The 21616-nt window shown below is 58.5% G+C and overlaps 1 protein-coding gene across 3 annotated transcripts; it reads left to right on the top strand.

Moving 5' to 3' along the window:
• Window positions 1-217: 217 nt before the first annotated feature.
• Window positions 218-20221, top strand: DRG2 (developmentally regulated GTP binding protein 2). 3 transcript variants are annotated; one of them, XM_044921918.1, is made up of 13 exons: window positions 218-381; window positions 4159-4319; window positions 8915-9004; window positions 9626-9686; window positions 11236-11326; window positions 11985-12057; window positions 12151-12241; window positions 13117-13214; window positions 13613-13689; window positions 15070-15158; window positions 15963-16021; window positions 19070-19107; window positions 19448-19659. In XM_044921918.1, exons 1-13 carry the CDS (start codon window positions 318-320, stop codon window positions 19485-19487), a joined length of 1032 nt encoding a protein of 343 aa, XP_044777853.1. In that variant the 5' UTR covers window positions 218-317; the 3' UTR covers window positions 19488-19659. The 3 variants fall into 3 exon arrangements, with proteins under 3 accessions (XP_044777853.1, XP_021550551.1, XP_044777852.1); XM_021694876.1 differs by having other exon boundaries at window positions 19070-19123; XM_044921917.1 differs by lacking the exons at window positions 11985-12057; window positions 12151-12241 and having other exon boundaries at window positions 11236-11285; window positions 13167-13214; window positions 19099-19123; window positions 19448-20221.
• The last annotated feature ends 1395 nt before the right edge of the window (window positions 20222-21616 follow it).

Genomic DNA, 21616 nt, shown 5'->3' with positions numbered 1-21616 from the left:
CCCAAGCTCAGCTCAGGCCCAGCTCAGCCCTGGCTAGGTACAGCATGGCCCCGCCCGGACCCGCCCCGGACCCGCCCATCCTGGCCCCGCCCCGGCCCATAGCGGGCTCCCAGCCCCGTCGGCCCAGCGGGCGGAACCAATAGTGTCTGGCACTCCGCTCGACGTCGTCCGTCCGGACTCTGAATCCCGGAGCGCCGGGCGCACGAGGACGCTGTTCTCCGTGGGCTTCCGGGCGCACGCAGTTCTGCCGCCGCGGAGAGGGCGGAATTCCCGGTGCTGCTGCCGTGTCTGTCGGTGCCCCGGGTTCAGCCGCCACCATGGGGATCCTGGAGAAGATCTCCGAGATCGAGAAAGAGATCGCTCGGACGCAGAAGAACAAGGGTGAGGGCCGGCCTGGCGGGGCCTTACTTTCTGCCCGCCTCAGTTTTCCTGTCTGTAAAATGGGGGAACAACTCCAGCGATAGAGCGGAACGGGCTCGAAGGCAGCAGAGAAGTGCCAGAGACGTGACCAGGTCTCGCAGCGCGCTGGAGGCAGGCAGGACCAGGCGGGATCCTGGTCCCAGCGCGCTGGTCTGATTGCAGACGGTCGCTGTGAGATCGGCTCGGTGCCAGACCAGGTGCCCGATAGAGAAATCGCAGCGCGCAGCCAGCGTCTGACCCAGAGAGAGGCATGGTCGGGCTTCAAACCCGGGTCCCCTTTTGTCCTGGAAAGCCCAGGAGGAGACCTTTCACGGGTATAGCCTCACCCAGCATCTCGGGAACGGAGGCCATCAAGACTCGAGCCTGGCGGACCTGGGTTTGAACTCCAGCGCCACCCGTACATGCTGTGAAAGCTTGGAAAGTCACTTCGCCTCTTTGAGCCTCAGTGCCCTCATCTGCAAATGGGGATCATAATCCCCGTCTCATCTTAGCTCACAGCTAAATTAAACTAGATAGTGTGTGCAAAGTACTAGGCACATGGTAAGCGCTCTGTATTTAAAGTACCCCCGCGCCCCGGGCGCCTGGGTGGCTCAGTTGTTAAGCGTCTGCCTTGGCTCATGGGATCGAGCCCTGCGTCGGTCTCCCTGCTTGGCGGGAAGCCTGCTTCTCCCTCTCCGCTCTCCATGCTTATGTTCCCTCTCTCCCTGTGTCTATGTCAAATAAATAAATAAAATCTTAAAAAAAAAATAAAGTAACCCCCCCAACATAGATAGCACATAATAAAGGATCAAATCTTGAGTTAAGATTGTAAGGGCTGGAGGAGCTCGCAGGAGAAGAGCAGTGGGGAGAGAAAAATGATGACACCCAAGAAGGCTTCCAGGAGGAGGTGAGACTTGAACTGGTTAAGGGGAGGGTACTCCTGGTGAGGGGCGCTGCTGAGGGAAAAGCATGGCAGTCGGGGTGAGCATGGTGTGTTCATGGGGCAGTTCTAGATCTAGAACAATCTAGATCAGAAGGAGGGTCTGGAGTAATGGGGGATGCAATTGGCTTGGGTGGGTGAGGCCCGGTGCCTAAGCAGTCCTGCTGTGGGGTTGCAGAGGTAGGAAGCGGGGAATCCTAGGTAGCTGGTCTCAGTGTCTGTCCTTCCCTGGCTCTTGTTTAGTTCTAGAGGCTGAGAAGTTGGGGGACCTCATTCATTCATTCATTCATTATGTGAATCTTCCCCAAGCCCTTACTATCTTCTAGGCATGAACACAGCAGGCACATCCTTACCCTTACGGAGCTGACCTTCCAGTGGATGGTCTTTAAACGAATAACCAAATAAACAAGATCATTTCAGCCAGCCATAAATGCTGTGAAGACAAACAAGATTGATCTAAGAAGAGTGTGGGGGGTGGGAGGTGGGACTACCAAGGTAGAATGATCAGAGAAGACCTCCATGAGGTGGGGACATCTGAGCTGAGACCAGAATGAGAAGGAACCAGCCATGCAAAGATCTGGGGCAAGACTGTTCCTGGCAGAGGAAGGAACGTCGCTGAGGCAGGAACAAACTTGGCTTGTTCAGGGATCTGAAGGTCTGGGGCTGGAGTGCAGTGATGGCAAAGGAGAGGGCCAATCATGTAGGGCCTTGTAGGTCATGGGAAGGTGGCAGCTGTGTTCTCAGGCAGTGGGAGCTAGTGGAGGGTGTTAAGCAGGGGAGAGACATAGTCTGATTTCTGTTTTGTTTTATTTATTAGAGAGAGCACAAGCAGGGGGAGTGGCAGGCAGAGGGAGAAGCAGACTCCCCACCAAGCTGGGAGGCCGACGTGGGGCTTGAATCCAGATCCTGGGATCATGACCTGAGCTGAAGGCAGCTGCTTAACTGAGCCACCCAGGCATCCTCTGATTTCTGTTTTAAAAGTTCCCACTGGCTGCCCTGTGGAGTATCATCTACAAGGATCGAGGAGAGTAGCAGGGAGGCTTTGGCAGTGGTAGAAGAGGGGATGTAAAGATGATGTAAGGATTAAGACCTAGTCCTTCCCTTCAGGGGTGCTCAGAATCTTATGAGCTGGGATGACAGGAAGGATCAGATGAACCTGACGCTTGCTGAACCCATTCTTGACCACTTGTCACTGCCATCAATTCACTCCTTCCCTTGTAGACATTTCCTGAGTACTTGCCCTGTGCCACCAGAAGCCGGGATCCTGCCCCCTTTGAGTGAGGGAAGTAAAGAAACAAGATAGTTTCAAGTAGTGATCAAAGCCATGAAGACAATAAACAGGATCATGAAGCCAAGAGGAAGGGTGGGGGTTGCTGTAGATCATAATGATAACCAACAGTTATTGGGTGCTTACCGTGTGCTAGTCCTTGTTCTTAGTGCTTTCTGTAAGCCTTACGAAAATCCAGTGGAGTGGTTTGTCCTGTTAACATCCCTGCTTTGCAGATTAAGAAACTGATATACAAGAAGATTACATAATTTTTCCAAAGTTACACGGCCAGGAATGGCAGGGTGGGATTCCAGCTTTGGTTCTTCCCTCGGCATGACATTGCCCACAGTCCCCTCTGGCCGGGTAAGGGAGGTCTCTTTGAAGAGATGCCATTTGAGCTGAGCCTCAAATGTTGAGAAGGAGCCAGCCCTGGGAAGATAAGGTTGCAATGGAAGGAATAGCAAATGCCAAGGTCCTGGGGCACGAATGGTGACAGCTTGTCCTGAAGAAACAAGAAAGCCACTGTGGCTGGAATGTAGTACATAAAAGAGAGAGCAGAAGGAGATGTTGGAGAAGTAGCGAGGGGCCAGGTTACCTAGCCCCTGCCCGCTCTTGTGGTGAAGATTTTGTAACACCTCCCTTTACTGTCATGAAATGCAGCTCCCTTTTGATAGTATAACTTTTATACACACAGAATATGAGAAAAATCAATGTCATGCCCTAATCATAATACAAAGGAGGAGAAAAAAAAAAGTATAATTAAAATAGTGTTTATTTCAATATTTAAATGTTGGGGCACGGCCAGGATGCAGTGATGTTACAATGAAGGCGTGAGATGGTTGCACCTCTGGGTGGCATCACTGGGTATGTGGCAGCCCCATGCACAGTGTGATATGTTGGTGACTCAGGCACCCTACAAGAGGCATCACTGGTGACGGCCTGGGATCCCAAGATGGTGAGCACCTCTAGGTAAAGTTTCCAACAACACATGCTAGAGTCTTTCCTTAACATGCACGGAAGTTGCATTCCTGGAAATTTCAGTGTTTATTGACATTGTAAAAAAAAAAAAGTGTCCTGTGTTTCTACGTGAAACAGAATGAGGCTCTAGACTCCAATGATCCTAACCCAGGTTTTCCCTCTGCAGATGTCTTAGGACTGTGAAAAGTCATATGGAACGTAGGACGACTGATGGCTGTTCCTGACTGACTCACACTTTGTAGGGCTGTGGGTTTCCCTGGTCCCTGCCTGATAAATGCCAATGGGGACTTCGCCATCACACGGACAGCAGAAAACATCCCCCAGAATCCCCCAGGGAGTGGTGCTGCCCCCATTGAGAACCACTGACCTGGGATCGCATGGTCTCAATAAGGAGTCTAGCTTCTATCCTAAATGAAGTGAGAGGCTAAGGGGGCCTTTTAAGCAGGGGGGTGTTTTCTTCCCCGATTGGTTCTGATGTTTCCAACCAGCATTTGGTTGTATGTGGGGGTGCACCTGACCCACGGGGCTTGGAAACCCTGGATACTTACCTCCCGTCTTGCTTTACGTCCTGTAGCCACCGAGTATCACCTGGGCCTGCTGAAAGCAAAACTTGCCAAGTATCGGGCCCAGCTTCTGGAACCGTCCAAATCGGCCTCATCCAAAGGAGAGGGTTTTGATGTCATGAAGTCGGGTGACGCCCGCGTGGCACTGATTGGATTTCCCTCTGTGGGTAAGGTCAGTGATGGTCAGCATGGGCCTTGGGGAGGAAGCAGCTGTCCCAAACACGACTGTCCAGTGCCGCCTCTTGCTACTTTTCTGAATTAGCTCCAGGCTCCAAGGAGACCCAGCCTCCCCCAGGATTGGGTCCCACCCCTTTATCATCCTGCCATGGCGACCATCGTTGTCTGTGTGGGGGAGAAGTGTGGCCACTCAGTCTCGGACCTATCCATCACGTACGAACGTTTACTCAGTGCGTACCCTGTGCCAGGCTCTGGGCCGGGCGCTGGTCGTACAGCAGAGAACGAGATAGTTCTGTCCAGTGAAGAGGCTGCTCAGATACAGGCTGAGGGAGCAATGACCAGGTGGCCTGGACACATGCTGGTGGAGCAGCTTTTATTTTTTATTTATTTATTTATTTTTTAAAGATTTTATTTATTTATTTGAGAGAGAGAATGAGAGACAGAGAGCACGAGAGGGAAGAGGGCAGAGGGAGAAGCAGACTCCCCGCCGAGCAGGGAGCCCGATGTGGGACTCGACCCCGGGACTCCAGGATCATGACCTGAGCCGAAGGCAGTCGCTTAACCAACTGAGCCACCCAGGCGCCCAGTGGAGCAGCGTTTAAACCAGTTCAGCTAAAACGTGTGTCAGGCCCATTACTCTGGGCCACGCATGAGGGGAAGTTGGTAACAGCCACCACCTCTTGAGTGCTTACTGCTGGCCGAGCGGTATAGCTGTGCTTTGTATTGGTTTCGTTTTATTTTTATTTATTTATTTTTAAGATTTTATTTATTTATTTGACAGAGAGAGAAAGAGCACAAGCAGGGGGAGCAGCAAGCAGAGGGAGAGGGAGAAGCAGGCTCTCCGCTGAGCAGGGAGCCCGATGCGGAGCTCGATCCCAGGACCCTGGGATCATGACCTGAGCCTAAGGCAGCCGCTTAACCGACTGAGCCACCCAGGCGCCCCTGCTTTTCTTTTCCCCTCTGCCTGGATAAGGGGTGTGTGTATCACAGGAGGTGGGGATCGGTCTGCTCCCTATCTACACACACACAGTGAAGGTGGGCTTATAGCTACACTGGCCACTGGCATGTTTACTTCTCCAATGTTGTCTGTCCCATTCATACATTAGAGTTCCGTCACCTCGTAATGCCTGCCTAGAAGCCCCACTGTGGTCATAGTGTGATCAGCAGTCTGCTCCTTCCCTCCCGTGCCGATCGCCCGTCCTGGAGCTGCTGTTTCTGGAGGACGCATTCCTCCAAGTCAGCCCAGGGGCTCGAGGTTGTGGGTTTCAAAAATGCCCAGCAGCACTGCCATTTACCCTCCAGAGAAGCTCTAGCTGACTCCACGTGGGGACAGTTAGGAATGTCTCTGAGCATCTGCTCGCGGGATGCTGTGTCAGCACCGGGCAGCGAGCTGGGCCGTGGACAGGTTAGAGGAAGACCCCAGCCTCAGCGTCAAGGTCCGCGGAAGGCTTCCTTCCTGGTGGCTTGTAGGTGCTTCTTACTCTTCGGGAGCACTCGTACCCCAGTTGGACGTTATTATCAATACCCATCTGGATGCACTGTCCCCTTGCCCTCCATCCGTGTGGGCTCAGGACAAACAACATCCTTTTAGTTACCATCCAAGCCAGGTAGGATGAGGAGGGGAAAGTTGCTGGAAACGAGCCACTGCCATCCGTGGCTCTTCCTCCTCCGGGCCGCTAACAGTTCATCCAGCCGACACCTCGCAGCACTTGGCGTCAGACCTGATTGCCCGTTTGACACGCAGCTTCCTGGCCAGTGCTCAGATCCCTGTAGTGACAAGGTGCTTATGACCCCTCAACTTGACAAAAGCTGGACACGGAGCAGCGCAGGGGCCTCCTGCTCAGAAGGAGCTGACGCCCGCGCTGCAGGAGCCCCTCGGTCCCCTGGGACCGTCCCCACGTGTGCCCTCCGCCGGCTGAACCCCCTCATGGTTTCAATCCTGGCAGGGTTTCCAGATCCCTCTCTGTCTCTTTGGCCCTTTCTCATTTTTCCCCAGTTTTGTATACTAGAATTTCCAAACACAGAAGAGGTAAAAGAACAAGTACAGTGTACCCGCTCTCTGAATCCATCGATTTTGCCAAATTGCTCCATCTCTTCAGATTTATGTCTGTGCGGGTGTAGGGGGTTTTGTTTTTGTTTTTTGTTTTTTTGTTTTGTTTTGTTTTTTTTAAAGATTTTATTTATTCATTTGAGACACAGAGATACAGAGACAGAGAGAGAGCATGAGCAGGGAGAGAGGCAGAGGGAGAGGGAGAAGCAGGCTCCTCGCTGAGCCAGGAGCCCGATGTGGGGCTCGATCCCAGGACTCTGGGATCATGACCTGAGCCGAAGGCAGACGCTTAACCAACTGAGCCACCCAGGCGCCCCTTGTTTTTGTTTTGAGTGACCCATTTGAGAATAAATTACAGACCTCATGCTACATGACCTTTCACCCCAAAATATTTAAGCTTGTATCTCTAAAGAATAAGGATATATTCCTACTTAGCCACAAACTATCACACCAAACAAAATGAACAGTAATTTAGGAATGATCTAACGCCTGGACCACATTCTAATTTCAACACTCACCCCCAAATGACCTTTGTGGCTGGTCTAGGCTGTCTGGGACCCTGTATGTGTTCTCTCCACCTGCTCTAATCTAGAATGGTCTCTTTGTCAAGATCCTAATTCTAAAGAGACCAGACGGTGGTCCAACAGAAAGTCCACGGTCTGGAGCTATCTGCTGGCTTCCTCGTGGTGTGCTTTAGCTTGTTCGTCTGTTCGTTGTATTCCTATGAGCCTAGAGTCAGGTAGGAACCCAGGACTTGTGACCAGGTTCCACATAGGAGCTGGGGTGGACCTCATTTTGTACCATGCCAAAAACCCCTGACCACTGGTTGCATTTCCAGAATGGCTTAGGGGGAGGGATGCCCTGTCTCCCTTCTGCATGGTTGTGTTAGCCTCCCCCGCAAGCCCAGACAACTGGAAAGTCCGCTGCAAGGTGCTGCTACCGTGGCTTGCGGAAGTCAGGCCCTGTCAGCATCCCCTTAGTAACCTTGACGCCAGTGAATTGTCCTTGCCTGGGAGTTTTGTTAGCTGTGGTACAATGTCAGTTTTCCAGTTCTCCTCCTCCTGCCTCACTAATTAGCTGATGTTTGTCTGGGGAGTAGCGCTTTCTCTCATCGGTGTCAGCTCTTTGGTTAGCCTGAAAAAGTTCCTGGAAAGGCAGGACGAGTGCATGTGTGCTGCCCTTCAATGACCAGCAAGATGTTGGGGTCAGAGCTGTCCCGCAGGGTGACCGGTAACTATTTTTAGGCTTTCATTCTTGGGGCATTGTTATGGACATCATCAGTTTTCACCTGTTCTGGATTTTACTTCCAACCCGCCAAGGGCTTCTTTTCCAAGCCCAGGCTTGGAGAAGTGCTTTGTTTACCAAGGGTTGTGCCCTTGAGGGTCTGGCCCTGCGGCCAGATCCCACCGCCCTGCTGGGGATCTGGGCTCTCCAGCCTTGGGAGGGCCAGGCCTCCCCCTGCAGAGGCCAGACAGGGTTGGCGTTTCCTCCTGTTGGCCTGCAGCAATGGGCACTCAGGGTCTCGGCAGCCAGGGCTCTCAGGGCCACCCCACCTGCCCATACCTGTCTGCCCCACCAGGTTTTTCTCTCTCCTCAGGTTTCTGAGAGGCCCCCCGGGCGGAGAGTTTTTGGATTTGAGGCCAGTGTTTCTTTGAAGGTGTGAAGGTTGGAGTGAGAGGTGCCCCCAGCCTTCCTGGTTGCCGGAGAAGCAGGGCCAGGTGGCCTGGTCACAACTGCATCTCAGGCTGTTTGTTCCTGGTGCCCCGCTGACTAGGCTGGGGGGGACAGGAGGCCAGGGCTGGGTTTCTTCCCCCTCTGGCTCTGCCCACTGCTTTGCTGGCCCTCTGGGCCACTGCATCCATCGCTGTGGTCTCGCCACACTCTGGGCTTGGCCTACCGTGTGCCTTCTCATCTCCTTTCACCCCATGCAGCCCCCCCACAGTGGGGACCGAGCAGATGGCTAGCATGCATACGAAGGACTTGGACTCTGGAGGAAGAAGTTTCTTGCCCGGGGGAGCCCGGTCTCTCTGACTCCCAGCCAAGCCACGGCTCTGGTCCCACAGTGTACCGTGGCATGAGCGTTCCCATCTAGATCCTTCCCAGCTCACCCCTTCCTGCCTGGCACCACCTTCTCCTGCCAGCTGGCTCTGTCTCAGACCATGTCTGTCCCCTTGCACATCTCACTCCGCCCTGGGTGAGCAGCCACTTTGAGTGCCATGGGCTGTTGCCCGCTTGAAGTTCTCTGGGGCCCAGGAGGGGCTGGTGGGTTTGGTGGAGCTAGGGTGGGGGCCCCGATTTAGAAACCAGTTCCCTGTGTCCACCTGAGACAGGCCTTGAGGCCTCCAAGGAAGGGACTGGCCCTCTGGTACCCCACCCGCTCTCGGCAGGGCCAGAGGTGACGTTTCCGGCTGTCTTCTGTCCCCACGCTGAGGCTGAGGAGTCTCTGTGTTGCCTGCATCCGGTAGGCTCCTGGCCCGTGGGGAGCCTCCCAGGAGGCTGGGACTAGACTCCTCACTGCAATGACCTCCTTTTTCTCCTAGTCCACCTTCTTGAGTCTAATGACCTCCACAGCCAGCGAAGCCGCGTCCTATGAATTCACCACCCTGACATGTATCCCTGGGGTCATCGAAGTAAGTTGGGGTGTGCTGGATTCCAGAAGGGGGAGGGGTGTGTGCTCGGGTTTGCGGTGGTGTGGAGGGATGTGGTGTCCGTGCGGAGGGAGACAGCTCTGAACTGAGCTGCTTTGCCCCAAAGCCCTGGCACCTCAGGATTCTGGCTGCTGAGACCCCAGAGATGCCTGACTGGTTCCAAGAGTCGGGCCGGCCCATGGCAGCTCTCCCTGGCGCCCCACTGTGCTCCGCTGTCCCACACCGCCCCAGCTTGGGTCACTTGTTGCTGGCTGGCTGGATCCCTCTGGCTCCCATGAAGCTTCAGAGCCTGGGGCAGCTGGGGTCCTGGGGCCTGGAGCCTCCACGCTGCAGGGACGTTTTTGTGGAGTGCTCTTACCATCACTGAAGACCCACTGTGGTGGGATCGTAACACCTCGAGAGCCCCTCCCCACGGCTCCTCAGCTCGCGGGAGAGGGTCTTTGCCGGGCTGGAGTGGTGAGAAGACAAGGCTTGGGCCTGGCCCCGGAGGCTGACCACAGGGTTTCCCACAGCCCCTGCAATGCAGGCTGTTGTAGGGCTCCTGGGCTCAGGCAGGCCCTTCCTGCAGGGACTCCTCCCCTGACCTTCTCTTCCCCATTCTAGTATAAAGGGGCCAATATCCAGCTCCTCGACCTGCCTGGGATCATCGAGGGTGCAGCACAAGGTAGGAGGTGGGGACAGGAGGGTGGGAGACAGGGTGGCTCTCAGCACCCCGGCCCGCCCTTCCAGAGGGTGTTGGGTACTGGCCTCACTGTTAAAATCGGACGTGGCTCCGGGCTTGGACGGGGAGGGGGAGGCTCGCAGCCTCTCACACTCCTCCGGCCTCGTACTGTCCTGGCTGGCCCCATCTGAAAGCCCAGGAAACCGAGGCCCCTCGAGGTGAGGTGACTTGCCCAAGGTCGCATAGCTCGCCTGACAGGTTTGAATTCGCTCTTCTACTCCACGGGCTCCAGCGCGGGTTCCCTGCAGGGAGCGGACACCTATCAGCTGTGCTTCTCATCCTGGAGCCCCATCCTTGGTCGTTTTGGTTTTGTGTGTTCTGAGATGGGAACATGCCCGTGGCTTCTGGGGGTGGCCCGCAGGGGGTGCCCTGCAGCCTCGCAGAGATGGGAACCAGCTGATGGTTCTCTGGCAAGCGCCGGGCTATGTGCTGGCCACTGTCTCAGTCCTCAGCTGGCCCTGTGACTTAGCGAGTGTCACCATTTCCTTTTCATAGCTGGGAGGAACGTCAGGGATGATAGGTAAAGGGTCTGCCCTGAATGACTATTGACCCACCAAGGGGCAGAGCTGGGGTCGGCACCTGCCTCTCTGGCTCTGTAACCCCGGCATGGCTGGGCAGCAGGGCCTCCTCCCTGCGGGTCCAGTTGCTCTCTCTGCCCTGTGCCCTCCCATACCCCACCGTCATCGGGGCAGAGTCCTGCCTGCTTGGACTGGGGCAGGGGGAGTGGTGATGGTCCCCCAGGAACCTGCTGTCCCCGCTAGCATCGTGGGGCCTGTGGGTGGTCTGGCCACGGTGAGGGGAGTGTGCGGGGAGTGTCGGGAGGTCGCTGGCCCGTGAAGATCACCAGGCCCAAGCTCCTCTTTCTCAGAAGAGGGAGGCCGGTCATGGCTGAAATCTATACTACCTAGATCCTAGTGCTGTGACCTTGGCAAGATGCCTGGCTTCTCTGGTGGTCTCATAACCACAGGGTCTGATCTTTATGTGGCAGTTCCTAGAGCACCTCTTCCTGTGGCGTCTCGTGTGATCCTTTCTGCAGCCCTGTGGAGGGGGGGGTGGGTTGTCGCGCCCGTTTCCAGAAAGGGCACGTGTGTTGAAATCCTCAGACCACGCTAGCTTTGTGATCTCAGGCAAGTGAGTGAATGTCTCTAAACAAGGTCTCGGTTTTCTCATCTGTACAATGGGTGTGATGCTGCTGCCTGTACAGAATCGTTTTGAGGATTAGGTGAGGAAATGTTCAGGAGGCCTGCCGCACGGTAGGGGCAGGGGGAGAACGTTACTTCTCCTAGGGTGGCGATGTCAGATTGCCTTCTCTCTGCAAGTCTCCATGAGTAAAACACCACATGGATTAAAGAACAGCGCCGGGGAGATCCCAGCCCAGGGCTGCCACGTGGCGGAGACCACGGTGGAGCTGTTAAGGACAGGAGTCTGGGGCCCTGTGGGCGGGGGGGCGTGCTTCTGTCACCGTGTGACCCCATCTCTTCCCCCTGTCCAGGGAAAGGCCGTGGCCGGCAGGTGATTGCTGTGGCGCGCACGGCTGATGTCGTCATCATGATGCTGGACGCCACCAAGGGAGAAGTGCAGAGGTCCGCGGGGTGGTGTGCTGGGGGGGGCAAACTGATACATCTGGGGAGGTCCCTGGGCGGGCTCGTGGGATGCTGTGGCTACATCTGCTGTGTCCCTGAACTCACGATGGGTGGCCCAGGGGCTGCTTGGGCCCCTCCCACATGGCAGCAGCGGCAGGCCTGTCCGCAGGCTAAACCCGTGCGGTCAGCCTGGAGCATCCTCTCGGAGAGGCTTGCATCTGGCATGGAGGCGTCTGGAGGCTGAGGACTGCGCTGTGCTGGCGGAAGCCTCTGCCACCGGCCCCTAGCTGGCACAGGCTGTCCTGGCTCTGGCTCCTGCCTGCCGAGGCTGAGGTGCCTCAGTTGCTGCCCAGAACCCACCGGGAGCCCAGCCCCAAGCAGCAGCTTTATTCGTGCCCTGACCTGCTGGCTGAGGGGCACACCGGGCCTCCCTCTGTGTGCCAGTCGCAGACCCAGCCAGTCTCCCCTCCGACTGGCCAGAAGGTCCAGAGGCTCCCCCTCTGCAGCTTTGGGTTGTTGGGAAGGAACATTCTGGGTTTCTAGTGGTGGGTAGGAGGGCACTGGTCTCCCTCCGGGTGGGCAGGGGCTTCCTGTGGACCATGGAAGCCATCCGGCCTGCCTCTGGGCACTTGTGGAGGCTCATGGGGGCTCTACCCAGGTCTCTGCTGGAGAAGGAACTGGAATCAGTGGGTATCCGCCTGAACAAGCACAAGCCCAACATCTACTTCAAGGTAAGGCCCCTCACCTGTAGGCCAGGCCTGGGCAGGTTTGGGATGATTGCCGCTGCCCCTTGGTGAGCAGCTCTCCCTCCCTCTCTTCTCCAGCCCAAGAAAGGTGGTGGCATCTCCTTCAACTCAACAGTCACGCTGACCCAGTGCTCAGAAAAGCTGGTACAGCTGATCCTGCATGAGTACAGTATCCTTTCCAAAAGCAGCAAGGGAGGGGCAACGTGAGACAGGAGGCCTTGTGGCCCAGGATGCTAACAGACCACACCCCAAGCCACCCCGGATCCATCCGAACAGCCACCAGGAAGGCTGCAGCCCGGTGACATGGGGCACTTCCTGTCCCCTTCGCCTCCGTGCTCACCAGGCTGCAGGCTGCCTGGGCCACAGCCGTGTACTCAGCAGGGCCTTCCTGACTCCCTGCCAGGTTCTAGGCACTGGTAGCCAGTCACATCTGGAAGGAAGGTGAGATGGTGAGGGAAACAGCCCCCAAGGACAGAGTTCCTGGCCTGGGGAAGCCTCAGGGAGAACCAGGGGCCTGGCTGTTCACTGCTAAAGTAACGTTGGGGGCCTAGGTGAGTCTCTGGAGGACCCTGGAGGACGGGGCAGAACCCCAGAGGTAGAGGAGCTCAGCATATGAAGAACTCACCATGGGACAGGCTGTCTGCGAGGTCGTGAGGCCCCTGTCACCACAGGTATGCAAGCAGAGGCAGGGTGGCCTCCAGAGGAGAGCTTTCCATGGGGGAAGGTGGGTTAGAGTGGTGCTTGCAGACAGTGCTCTTGGCACTGAAGCCTGGGGTTCCACTGAGGATTCTGGCAAGTACATTTTTCTTCTTGCCTAACTGTGAAGATTGAAGCCACTGATTGAAACTTTACCTGTTCTGGTTCCTTTTGAAAAAAAAAAATGAGGGCACTCCCCAAACTCTGCCATCTTGTAAAACCTCCAAGGCAGATGCCCTCTGAGGTCCCTTGCAGCACTGTGTTTCTTGGCTGGCCGTTCCGGCCCCTCCGCTGCGGGGACATGAGGAGCTGCGGGTGCACAAGTGGCCCTTAATCCGAGCCCCTCAGAGATCTTCAACGCGGAGGTGCTCTTCCGAGAAGACTGCTCCCCGGACGAGTTCATTGATGTGATTGTGGGCAACCGGGTGTACATGCCCTGCTTGTATGTAAGTGGCACCAGCCCCCAGGGTGCGCGTGCGGGAGGGAAGCTCGCCAGGGGCCGACCGGATGCGAGGCGGCCTTCCCGGAGGAGCAGGAAGAGCTGGGGCTGCCTCCACCCGCGCCTCCCCTGTCCCCTGGGGGCTGCGTGAGGCTTGCACACCTGTCTAGCTTGACACCGGGGCTCTAGTCCAGCCTCCCCTTCTGGGCGTGGACAGCGGCCCCAGGCCCCTGCAGCCTTTCCCCATCCTTGAGGCGGTGAGGAAGGGAGGACATGGGCTTGGCGTTGCGCCGAGGCCCACAGAGGGAGGAACTGTGGGCCGAGCCGAGGCATTTGGGGCCCCATTTCCTGCACTACTTTGTCCCATTCCTTCCCCAACACCTACCTCCCCGCTCTCAATCCCAGGTTTATAACAAAATCGACCAGATCTCAATGGAGGAAGTGGACCGCCTGGCCCGGAAGCCCAACAGTGTGGTCATCAGGTGAGCTCTCGGCTGCCCTGAATCCTTCAGGTATCTGAGCTCGTCAGGCCTCCCGGGCGCCCTGGGCCAGGCAAGCCCCCCATGTGCGCCCGGGGCAGAGGAGACCATCTCAGTAACGGCTTTGACCTGGTCCTACCCCGGATCGGCCTGGGCAGAGTGGGTGATGTGCGGTGGGCTCTGCTTAAGAAAACAGAAGGGAAATAGTACCACCGATGTAGATGGTTAATAATCACTAAGAGGGGGCGCCTGGGTGGCTCAGTCGGTTAAGCGACTGCCTTCAGCTCAGGTCATGATCCCGGAGTCCCGGGATCGAGTCCCGCATCGGGCTCCCTGCTCGGCGGGGAGTCTGCTTCTCCCTCTGACCCTCCCCCCTCTCATGCTCTCTCTCATTCTCTCTGTCTCAAATAAAAAAATAAAATAAAATAATCACTAAGAGGCTTCGGAGCCTAGTAGTTAAGGTCAGGCCTCAGAAAGCCCAAGAGTGTGAGCCAGCTGCTCCTGGTCCTCTGGAAGATGCGGCTTCCACGGCGTCCACGGCATCCTCGGCGTCCTCCGCGCCCATGGCAGGCAGCGTGGGCGGTAAGGGGAACCCAAGTCGTCGGGTGGGTGGGGCCATCCTGGCCCCGCCCCCCGGCCCTGCTTAGACCGATGGGTCCTGGGGGTGCTGCTGGCACTGTGGCTGAGGGCTGTTTGTTCTCTGATCACCATCCCTGCAAATTCCTCCTTTGGAGCAGCCTCGGGCTCCACTCTGCTGGCAGCACAGCTCAGACAAGGCTTACGGGAGCGGGATGCTGAGGGACCAGGTGGGGTGACTGGTGCAGATGATGGGTAAGGGTCCTGGACCGTCTCCTGGGCCTTGCCGGCTACTGCCAAGAGCAGCAGAGAGCGGGCGTCCTTCCTGAAGGACAGCTCAGTTCCTCTCCTGCAGCTGCGCGCCAGGCTCCTTTCAGGGGCTGCGCGAGGACAGGCTGGTCCTCCGGGCCTGAGGTCACCTCCACACACACCTTCACCTGCTGTGCTCACAGCGTGTCAGCAGAGGTCAGGGTACCCGCTCAAGGTCACGCCTCCGCAAACGATGAAGCCGGGGGCCGTGCCATCACTGACAGCCCCACTGGGCTGCCCTGTGCCCGTCGCTGTCCTCCAGCAGCTGGCAGGAGGGAAGCCCCCCCAGAGCATCGCAGAGACCCCCAGGAGAGACAGCAGAGCTCTCCCGGGCGTGACCGTGGCTGTGACCAGAGGCGCGGGCAGCTGAAGTGTCAAGCTGCCGTCGGATCTGCGGGCTTAGTCTCCCACGGGTGCCCGCTGGGCCACCCTGGCCCCGGTACCCTGGCCTCCGAGCCCGCGGGGACTGCTCTGACTGGCCGCCTTCCTCCCTGGCAGCTGCGGCATGAAGCTGAACCTGGACTACTTGCTTGAGATGCTTTGGGAGTACCTGGCCTTGACCTGCATCTACACCAAGAAGAGAGGACGTGAGTTTGGTGGCGGGTGGCCCCGGGCCGAGTCACCGTTCCTGTGGGGCTGCCAGGCTCTGCCTGTGGCACCCAGAGGGCCCAGTGCCCCCGGCTCAGCATGTCCCGTACAGACCACAGCTCTTCTGGCATCTCAGAGCTGGCAGTGCCCTCGGCCCCAGGCTGCTAGAGCCCTCGGCTGAGCCTTTACAGAATGCCGCTCTCTGGGGCCGTTGGCCTGGTCTTGGGGACGCCCCCCGGGGTGGGGGGGCAGCAGGCTAGAGGCCGGCCCGTGGTTCCCCACGGGCTACAGTGATCACCCCCCTCCCACGCCGCCTGGGTCAGCACTTGAGGCACGTGAATATAGAGGAGCCTTCACCATGCCCCCCCCATCCACCCCTTGGGGCACACGTCTCACACCCTGTGACCGTGCGGCTGGGTTCTGGCAGTTTGCGTGGCCTTGACCTTGTCGGCAAGGGAGAAGCTGCAGCTGCCCCGGACTGGTCACCAGCAGCTGTCACATCTTGACAGTGCTGTCCAGAGGCTCCGCGTGGCTGCACTTAGTTAGGGCTCTCATGGCTGGTGGGGTTGCAGGCCGCCTGAGTCCTGGACGTGGATTTCTGTTGACTTCCTGTGTTAAGGTCAAGGTCGGAGAACACCGCACAAGGATCTGTAGGGAGGGTGTGCCAAGTGGTGAGGGGAAGGCTAGGCCACGGCTGGGGGCTGGAAGGGCCTCTGTCCCCTGGTGGAAGGCAACCACAGGGCAGCTTGGGGCCATAACTGGTTGCCCCCCTGTCCCCCCACCTCCGATCTCTACCTTTGCAGAGAGGCCAGACTTCACAGATGCCATCATCCTCCGGAAAGGGGCCTCCGTGGAGCATGTGGTGAGTTGCCGAGATGTGTCCAGACGGCGGGTCAGGGAGCTCTCCGTGCCCGCTGCGGGGTTTGGCCGGAGGCTCTGCCAGCCCTTCGCGGATGTGGGTCACCCACTGTGGTAGCAGAGTGGCTGTGGGCAGGCTCCGGAGTTAGACCTGGGGTCGCCTCCCGGCCACCGTTCCCAGCCGCATAGCGAGCCCCCAGGCCTCCCCCGGAGGCAGGGGTGTACCGCCCGCCCCAGTGGTGGTCGTCTCCCTCCTGTCACACGCTGCTGCCCTGGGGCATCTCTGTATTGTTAACTCCAAGCTGTGTTTCCCCAGTGCCGGCCCGTGGCTCAGAGTAGCTGCCTCCATGCCCTTGGCCCCTCCTGGCTTCCTGTCCCCCAGTCAGCCCCCCGCGGCCCTCCCTGCTCCCACATCCTGCACCCCCCCCAGCCCCGGATGGCTCTGAATGCTTTTTGCACTCAACACACATTTACTGAGCACGTGGGTAAAGCACTGAGTAAATAACGCAGCCCCAGTTCCGGCCAGAATGGGGTCCTTCAGGGGCAACAGATGCCAAACACCCAATGGAAGAGCTAAGAGGTCACCCCTAAGGGGGAGTGCAACAAAGTAAGGCAATGGGGAGTGACCCTGGGTCTACACAGAGAAGCCACATGGTCTCAGGGGAGGGGACCTGATTGGGCCTGTAGACCAAGGAGGACCTGACTGGGAAGAGTTAGGGGTGGTGGAAGCCCTCCCAGGCAGGGGAGCGAGGTATGCAAAGGTCCTGAGGCAGAGGGGCACTGGGCTGAGCCTGTGGGCTCAGGGAGAGGAGTGTGGGTTCCATATCTGGACTTTTGTTGCAGGCCCAAAGGTCACCTGTCCCAGAATGTGACCCTGCACCACTTTTTACGAAGGCATATGGGCCCTGCAGGAGCAGGTGACAGCCCAAGAGCCTGGGACAGTGTACCAGGTCACACAGACAACTTAAGGCTTTGGTTTTGGGGGGTTTTGTTTTCCATCTAGCTCATTTCTTTTCAGGATCTGTCCGGTGGACGGGTGGTGGGCTGGCCTGCAGGCTGTGCTCCCGCATTCATTCATTCAGCAAGCCCAGCCTGAGGCCCCTGCCAGCTAGAGGCCCCAGTACAAACAGGCGGGGTTCGGCCTTGAAGGCCAGCATGGCTGGCAGAAGCCACATCCCTTAGATGACTCATAAGGAGCTCCGTGGGGGAGTCCCTGTCCCTGCAAGCCTGTTTCAAAACCTGTGGCAGAGGTGTGTCCTGGGGACTGAGCAGCTGTTGGTATGGGGGCCCCCATGTGCTAGTCCTCTGTGGGGTTCCCCTACACCCCCTGTGGGGTTCCCCTACACCCCCTGTGGGTACTTTCCTCTACCCGCTCACGTCCTGGCGGCTTGCCCAAGAGGATGTAGGACTTCAGCCACTCCAGGAAGAAAAGCGGGAGATAGCAGGAGAATGGTTTTCTAGGCAGGGGGAATAGTAGGTGCAAAGGCCCAGAGGCAGGAGCGAATGTGGGGAATGCTCGCTGTTTGCCATCAGCTGCCCGGAGGGCCAGAGGCAGGAGGGGCTAGACCTAAGGGTGAGAAGTGCCCAGTGAGGTGGGGAGGGGTTTGGGGGGCCCGGCTCCAGAGCCTGGACTCTGTCCGCGAGAGCCTTGCTCTTCAGTGGTCACCTCCTCCCTGCTCGCTCTCCACACGGGTGCCTCCCTCCTGGGACACCCAACTGTCCCAGGTGCCACAGGGTATACGAGAAGGCCTGCCTGGATGCCGACGGCAGGGGCCCAAAGTAGAGGAACCACGTAGACACTGGAGCCAGGCAGACGCAGGGTCATAGCCTGGTTCCCCCATACTGTGTCAGCCTCCCTGTGCCTCAGTTTCCTCTTCTGGGCGTAACAGCCCCAGCCCCAGGGCCTCTGTAATGCACCCAGCCTCGGCCCTGGTATGCATTCAGTAAGAGCTGAGGAAGGCCTTGCCTCCAAAAGGGTCGTGGGCCATAAGCCCCCAAAGCAGCGAGGGCCTCGCAGGGCTGTCAGCAGTGAGAGGCGCGGTGGACACGGAGGAGCAGGAGTGTCCCCATCATCAAACAGTATGCTCTCTCCCCTCGTAGGAAAGATGGCCTGGGATGACCTTCCATTGGCCCCCACTGCTAGAGACAAGTGCAGAGAAAGGTAGAGGAGGCCCAGAGCAGGTGGGAAATGTTCTCTCAGGCTCAGCATCCGCACAGGAGCGGGGGCCGAGGCATCGGGGCTCTAGCCAGGACCCACAAGGCTTGCGGGCACCGGGGGGGAGAGGCAGCACCACACGGCCTTCCCTCCAGCCCCCCTCCACTGCGCCTGCCCCCCCGATCTCAGGGGGAAGAGCTGCCCACCCCTGCAAGGCCCCCTCCTTCCAGCTTCCTTTAGAAGCCCTGGGATTCCGGAGGTGGGGCTGGATGATGTCCTGGGCGGGCAGCTCCAGGTGCCAGCTGTGGCCAGGACGGTGACCAGGTGTGACTCCAGGCTGAGGTGCGGTGTCCGGAAAACCACCCCCGCCCATCCGAAGGAGCATCTGTCAGGGGTGTCACTCAGGCAAGGCTGGCAGGAAGGCTGCTGACAGCCAGATCCAGACCTTCTTCTAAAGCCTTCGAGAACATTTTTTTTTAAGGATTTTATTTACTTATTAGAGAGAGAGCACAAGCAGGGGGAGTGGCAGGCAGAGGGAGAAGCAGGCTCCCCGCGGAGCAGGGTGCCCAATGCGGGACTCAATCCCAGGACCCCGGGATCATGACCTGAGCTGAAGGCAGACGCTTAACCGACTGAGCCACCCAGCGCCCAAGGTTTCGAGAACATTTCTAATGGGCACCACAACCTTTGGGCCAGCCTGGAAGTGGGAGCATCAGAACAGCCTGCAGCCATGAACACGAGACTGTGGATCGAGCCTGTGGTGTTCACAGGCCACGGCTCTGAGTGTCTGCCAGCGGAATTGCTGCTTCTTGGCACCTGCCTGGGCTTGGGTGTGTGGCCAAGCTCGGTGGGCTCGGGTAGAGACTCCTCTCACTGTCCCTCTCTCCCATCCTCCAGTGCCACCGCATCCACCGGTCACTCGCCAGCCAGTTCAAGTACGCGCTGGTGTGGGTGAGTCTCTGGGTCAGAGATGGGCGGGGGTCCTGCCCAGCATCGCCCTGGGTTGGGCAGGGGCACGGCGTTCGTGCTGCTCTGTGCGGTGTCCCAGTTCAGGGGCGTGCGTGCTGACCCCTGCTGGCCTCTCCCACTTTGGGATCCGGGGATGGTCAGGCCCCCGGGGACATCTGCCAGTGCTGGGGCCCCCACTTCAGACTCTAGCGTTCACAGCCCCCCCAACATACCTACAGCGCCCCCCACCTTCCTCCTGTAATAGCTATACTAGGCGTGGCCCTGCTCAGGACAGAGGCTGACGTGGCCCCTTTGTCCCCTGCCTAGGGCACCAGCACCAAGTACAGCCCGCAGCGGGTGGGCCTGACCCACACCATGGAGCACGAGGACGTCATCCAGATTGTCAAGAAGTAGTGCCTCCTGCTGGGCCCCCTGCCTGCCCACCCTGTCTCCCCCGGGGAGTCAGACCTGGCCGGACACACCAAAGCCCAAACAGGAAATTCATACAAATACATACACCCCAGGAAGGGGTCTCTCAAGTCTCTGCTGTTTCTGGAAGTTTCTTCAGTAGGCAGATGATGAAGAGTGTATTGGGGCAGAGGGACATGGTTGGGGAACTTGGGCTGGGCTGGTGGCATTTGCCACGAGACTGGCCCCTTGGGTGGGGGTTCTGTGTTTGGAACACTGGGCCTGCGCCCTGCCCCTGGCCCCCGCTCAGGCACCGAGGGGGCAGGTTGCCCCCCCTACCCTGCAGCCAGGGCCTCATGCGGACGGCTTGCTCAGTGCTGGGGCTCAGAGCCGAGCCTGCCCGGGTCCCTGGGAGCTGTAGTTTCTGTTGGGGCACCTTGGGCCTTCAGCTCCTCCCAGCCTGCCTGACACTCGGGGAGGGGGCCTCCCAGGACAAGCCCTCTGCCCCAGCCCAGGGCTGCTCCATGGTGGCCTTAAGCCCCAGCTCATGCCCTCCTCAGCCCGAGGAGTCCTGATGTACTGCACTGACCCCGCCACCCGGGGCCTGCACAGACGCCTGGAGTGGTGGCTTTGGTGTTGGGTTTCTGTACTTTTCCCCCAAGCCCCTGGTCTTGGCTCTCCTTTCTACAATAAAGAGTGGAAACAATCCCTTTCAGACTGAGGACAGTTCTGTCAGTTTGCTGAACTCTTACCAGGCTGGATCAGGGCCAGCCACGAACCTGGTGACCTGAGGATGGCTGGAGCCTGGGCTGTGGCAGAGCAGGCCCAAGTCTGGGGTACAGAGGAGAGTGTGGGGGTGCTCTCTGCCCTGGCGGGTTGGCTAGGGCCCGTGGGCCCCAGATGCGGCACCTCCTGAGGCCAGGCCTGGCTGCCAAGGTGGGCAGAATTCTCAGAAGGCCCTTGTGGCTTTCGGGGTGGCAGGGAGGCTCCCCTGTGAGAGCAAGGTAGCCGGGTCTATCATCCGTTAGCTCAGCAGGCAGGGCTGGATGGGCCTTGGTGTGGTGCCAAGGAGTGGCAGCAGGTGGTCAGTGAGCCCCTGCATGCTAGGGTCGGTGCGGGGCCATCCTAGCAGCCTGTTCTCCAGAGGCAGCAACTTGCCCTGGGCTTCTACAGCTTGTAAGTGCAGGGCTGGGATTTGAACCCCAGCTGGGGCTTCTGAGCCACAGGGGAGGCTTCCCGGAGGAGGTGGGCCTTTTGAGAGTGAATCATAACAGGTTTTGTGGGGCTCCCAGGCACTGGGCTGGCAGGAGGCGGCGAGGGCTTCCCCGGGGGTCTTCAGGTCCAGCTGGGCTGTGGAGCAGGTCCCCTGCCCCGCTTTCCAGGCTGTTCCTGGCTCCTCTGTCAGCTGCTCAGGCTCCTTTCCTGAGACAAAACAGGAATAATAGACATCATTAAATATACATGGGGCCCCAGGCGGTCGGCGTGGTGGGCTGGGCCTCCTTTCCCCACAACACTGAGCAGCTCTGCTGGGCTGGCCATGCTCCTGGGGCCAGCCACAGGACCCCCATTAGGCGGCATGCAGGCAGGGAGCAGGCCACGGGACCCAGGTAAGAAGAGCCCGGCCCTGGGCCCTAGGGGTCTGTTACAAGTACCTCTCCCCGGGTTGCAGGGAGGGGAAGAAGGGAGAGGGCAGTAGGCCTTGCCCCTAACTCACAGTGAGGCGCTCCCTGGGCCTCGGTTTCTTCATCCATAAAATGGGCGTGATGCCCACACAGTTCCCCTCTCAGTGAAGGTCGGATGCCAAGACAGGTAAGTGCTCTGTGGCTTACCTCAGCCCTTCTCCCCACGGCCACCAGGCCCGGCCACGAGGTCCCACGTAAGGGTTTCCGCCTGGATGATGGTCACTGCTACTTCTTGCCTTGCAGGTAGGGAAGGGCCCCTTGTTCACAGAGCATCAGATCCAGGCCTATTCTGTGCACCAGGCCGGCTGGGAAAGGGTGGGAGATGAGGCCAGAGGTCCTCAGGCAGTATGGGCTTCGGGCAGGCATTGCCAAGGGTCTCCAGCCACTGGGCCACCGTGTTCCCCAC

The sequence above is a fragment of the Neomonachus schauinslandi genome, chromosome 15 (genome assembly GCF_002201575.2).
Source record: "Neomonachus schauinslandi chromosome 15, ASM220157v2, whole genome shotgun sequence".
NCBI lineage: Eukaryota > Metazoa > Chordata > Mammalia > Carnivora > Phocidae > Neomonachus > Neomonachus schauinslandi.
The sequence above is the reverse complement of the archived record's forward strand: the minus strand, read 5'-3'. Positions and strand labels throughout refer to the sequence as shown.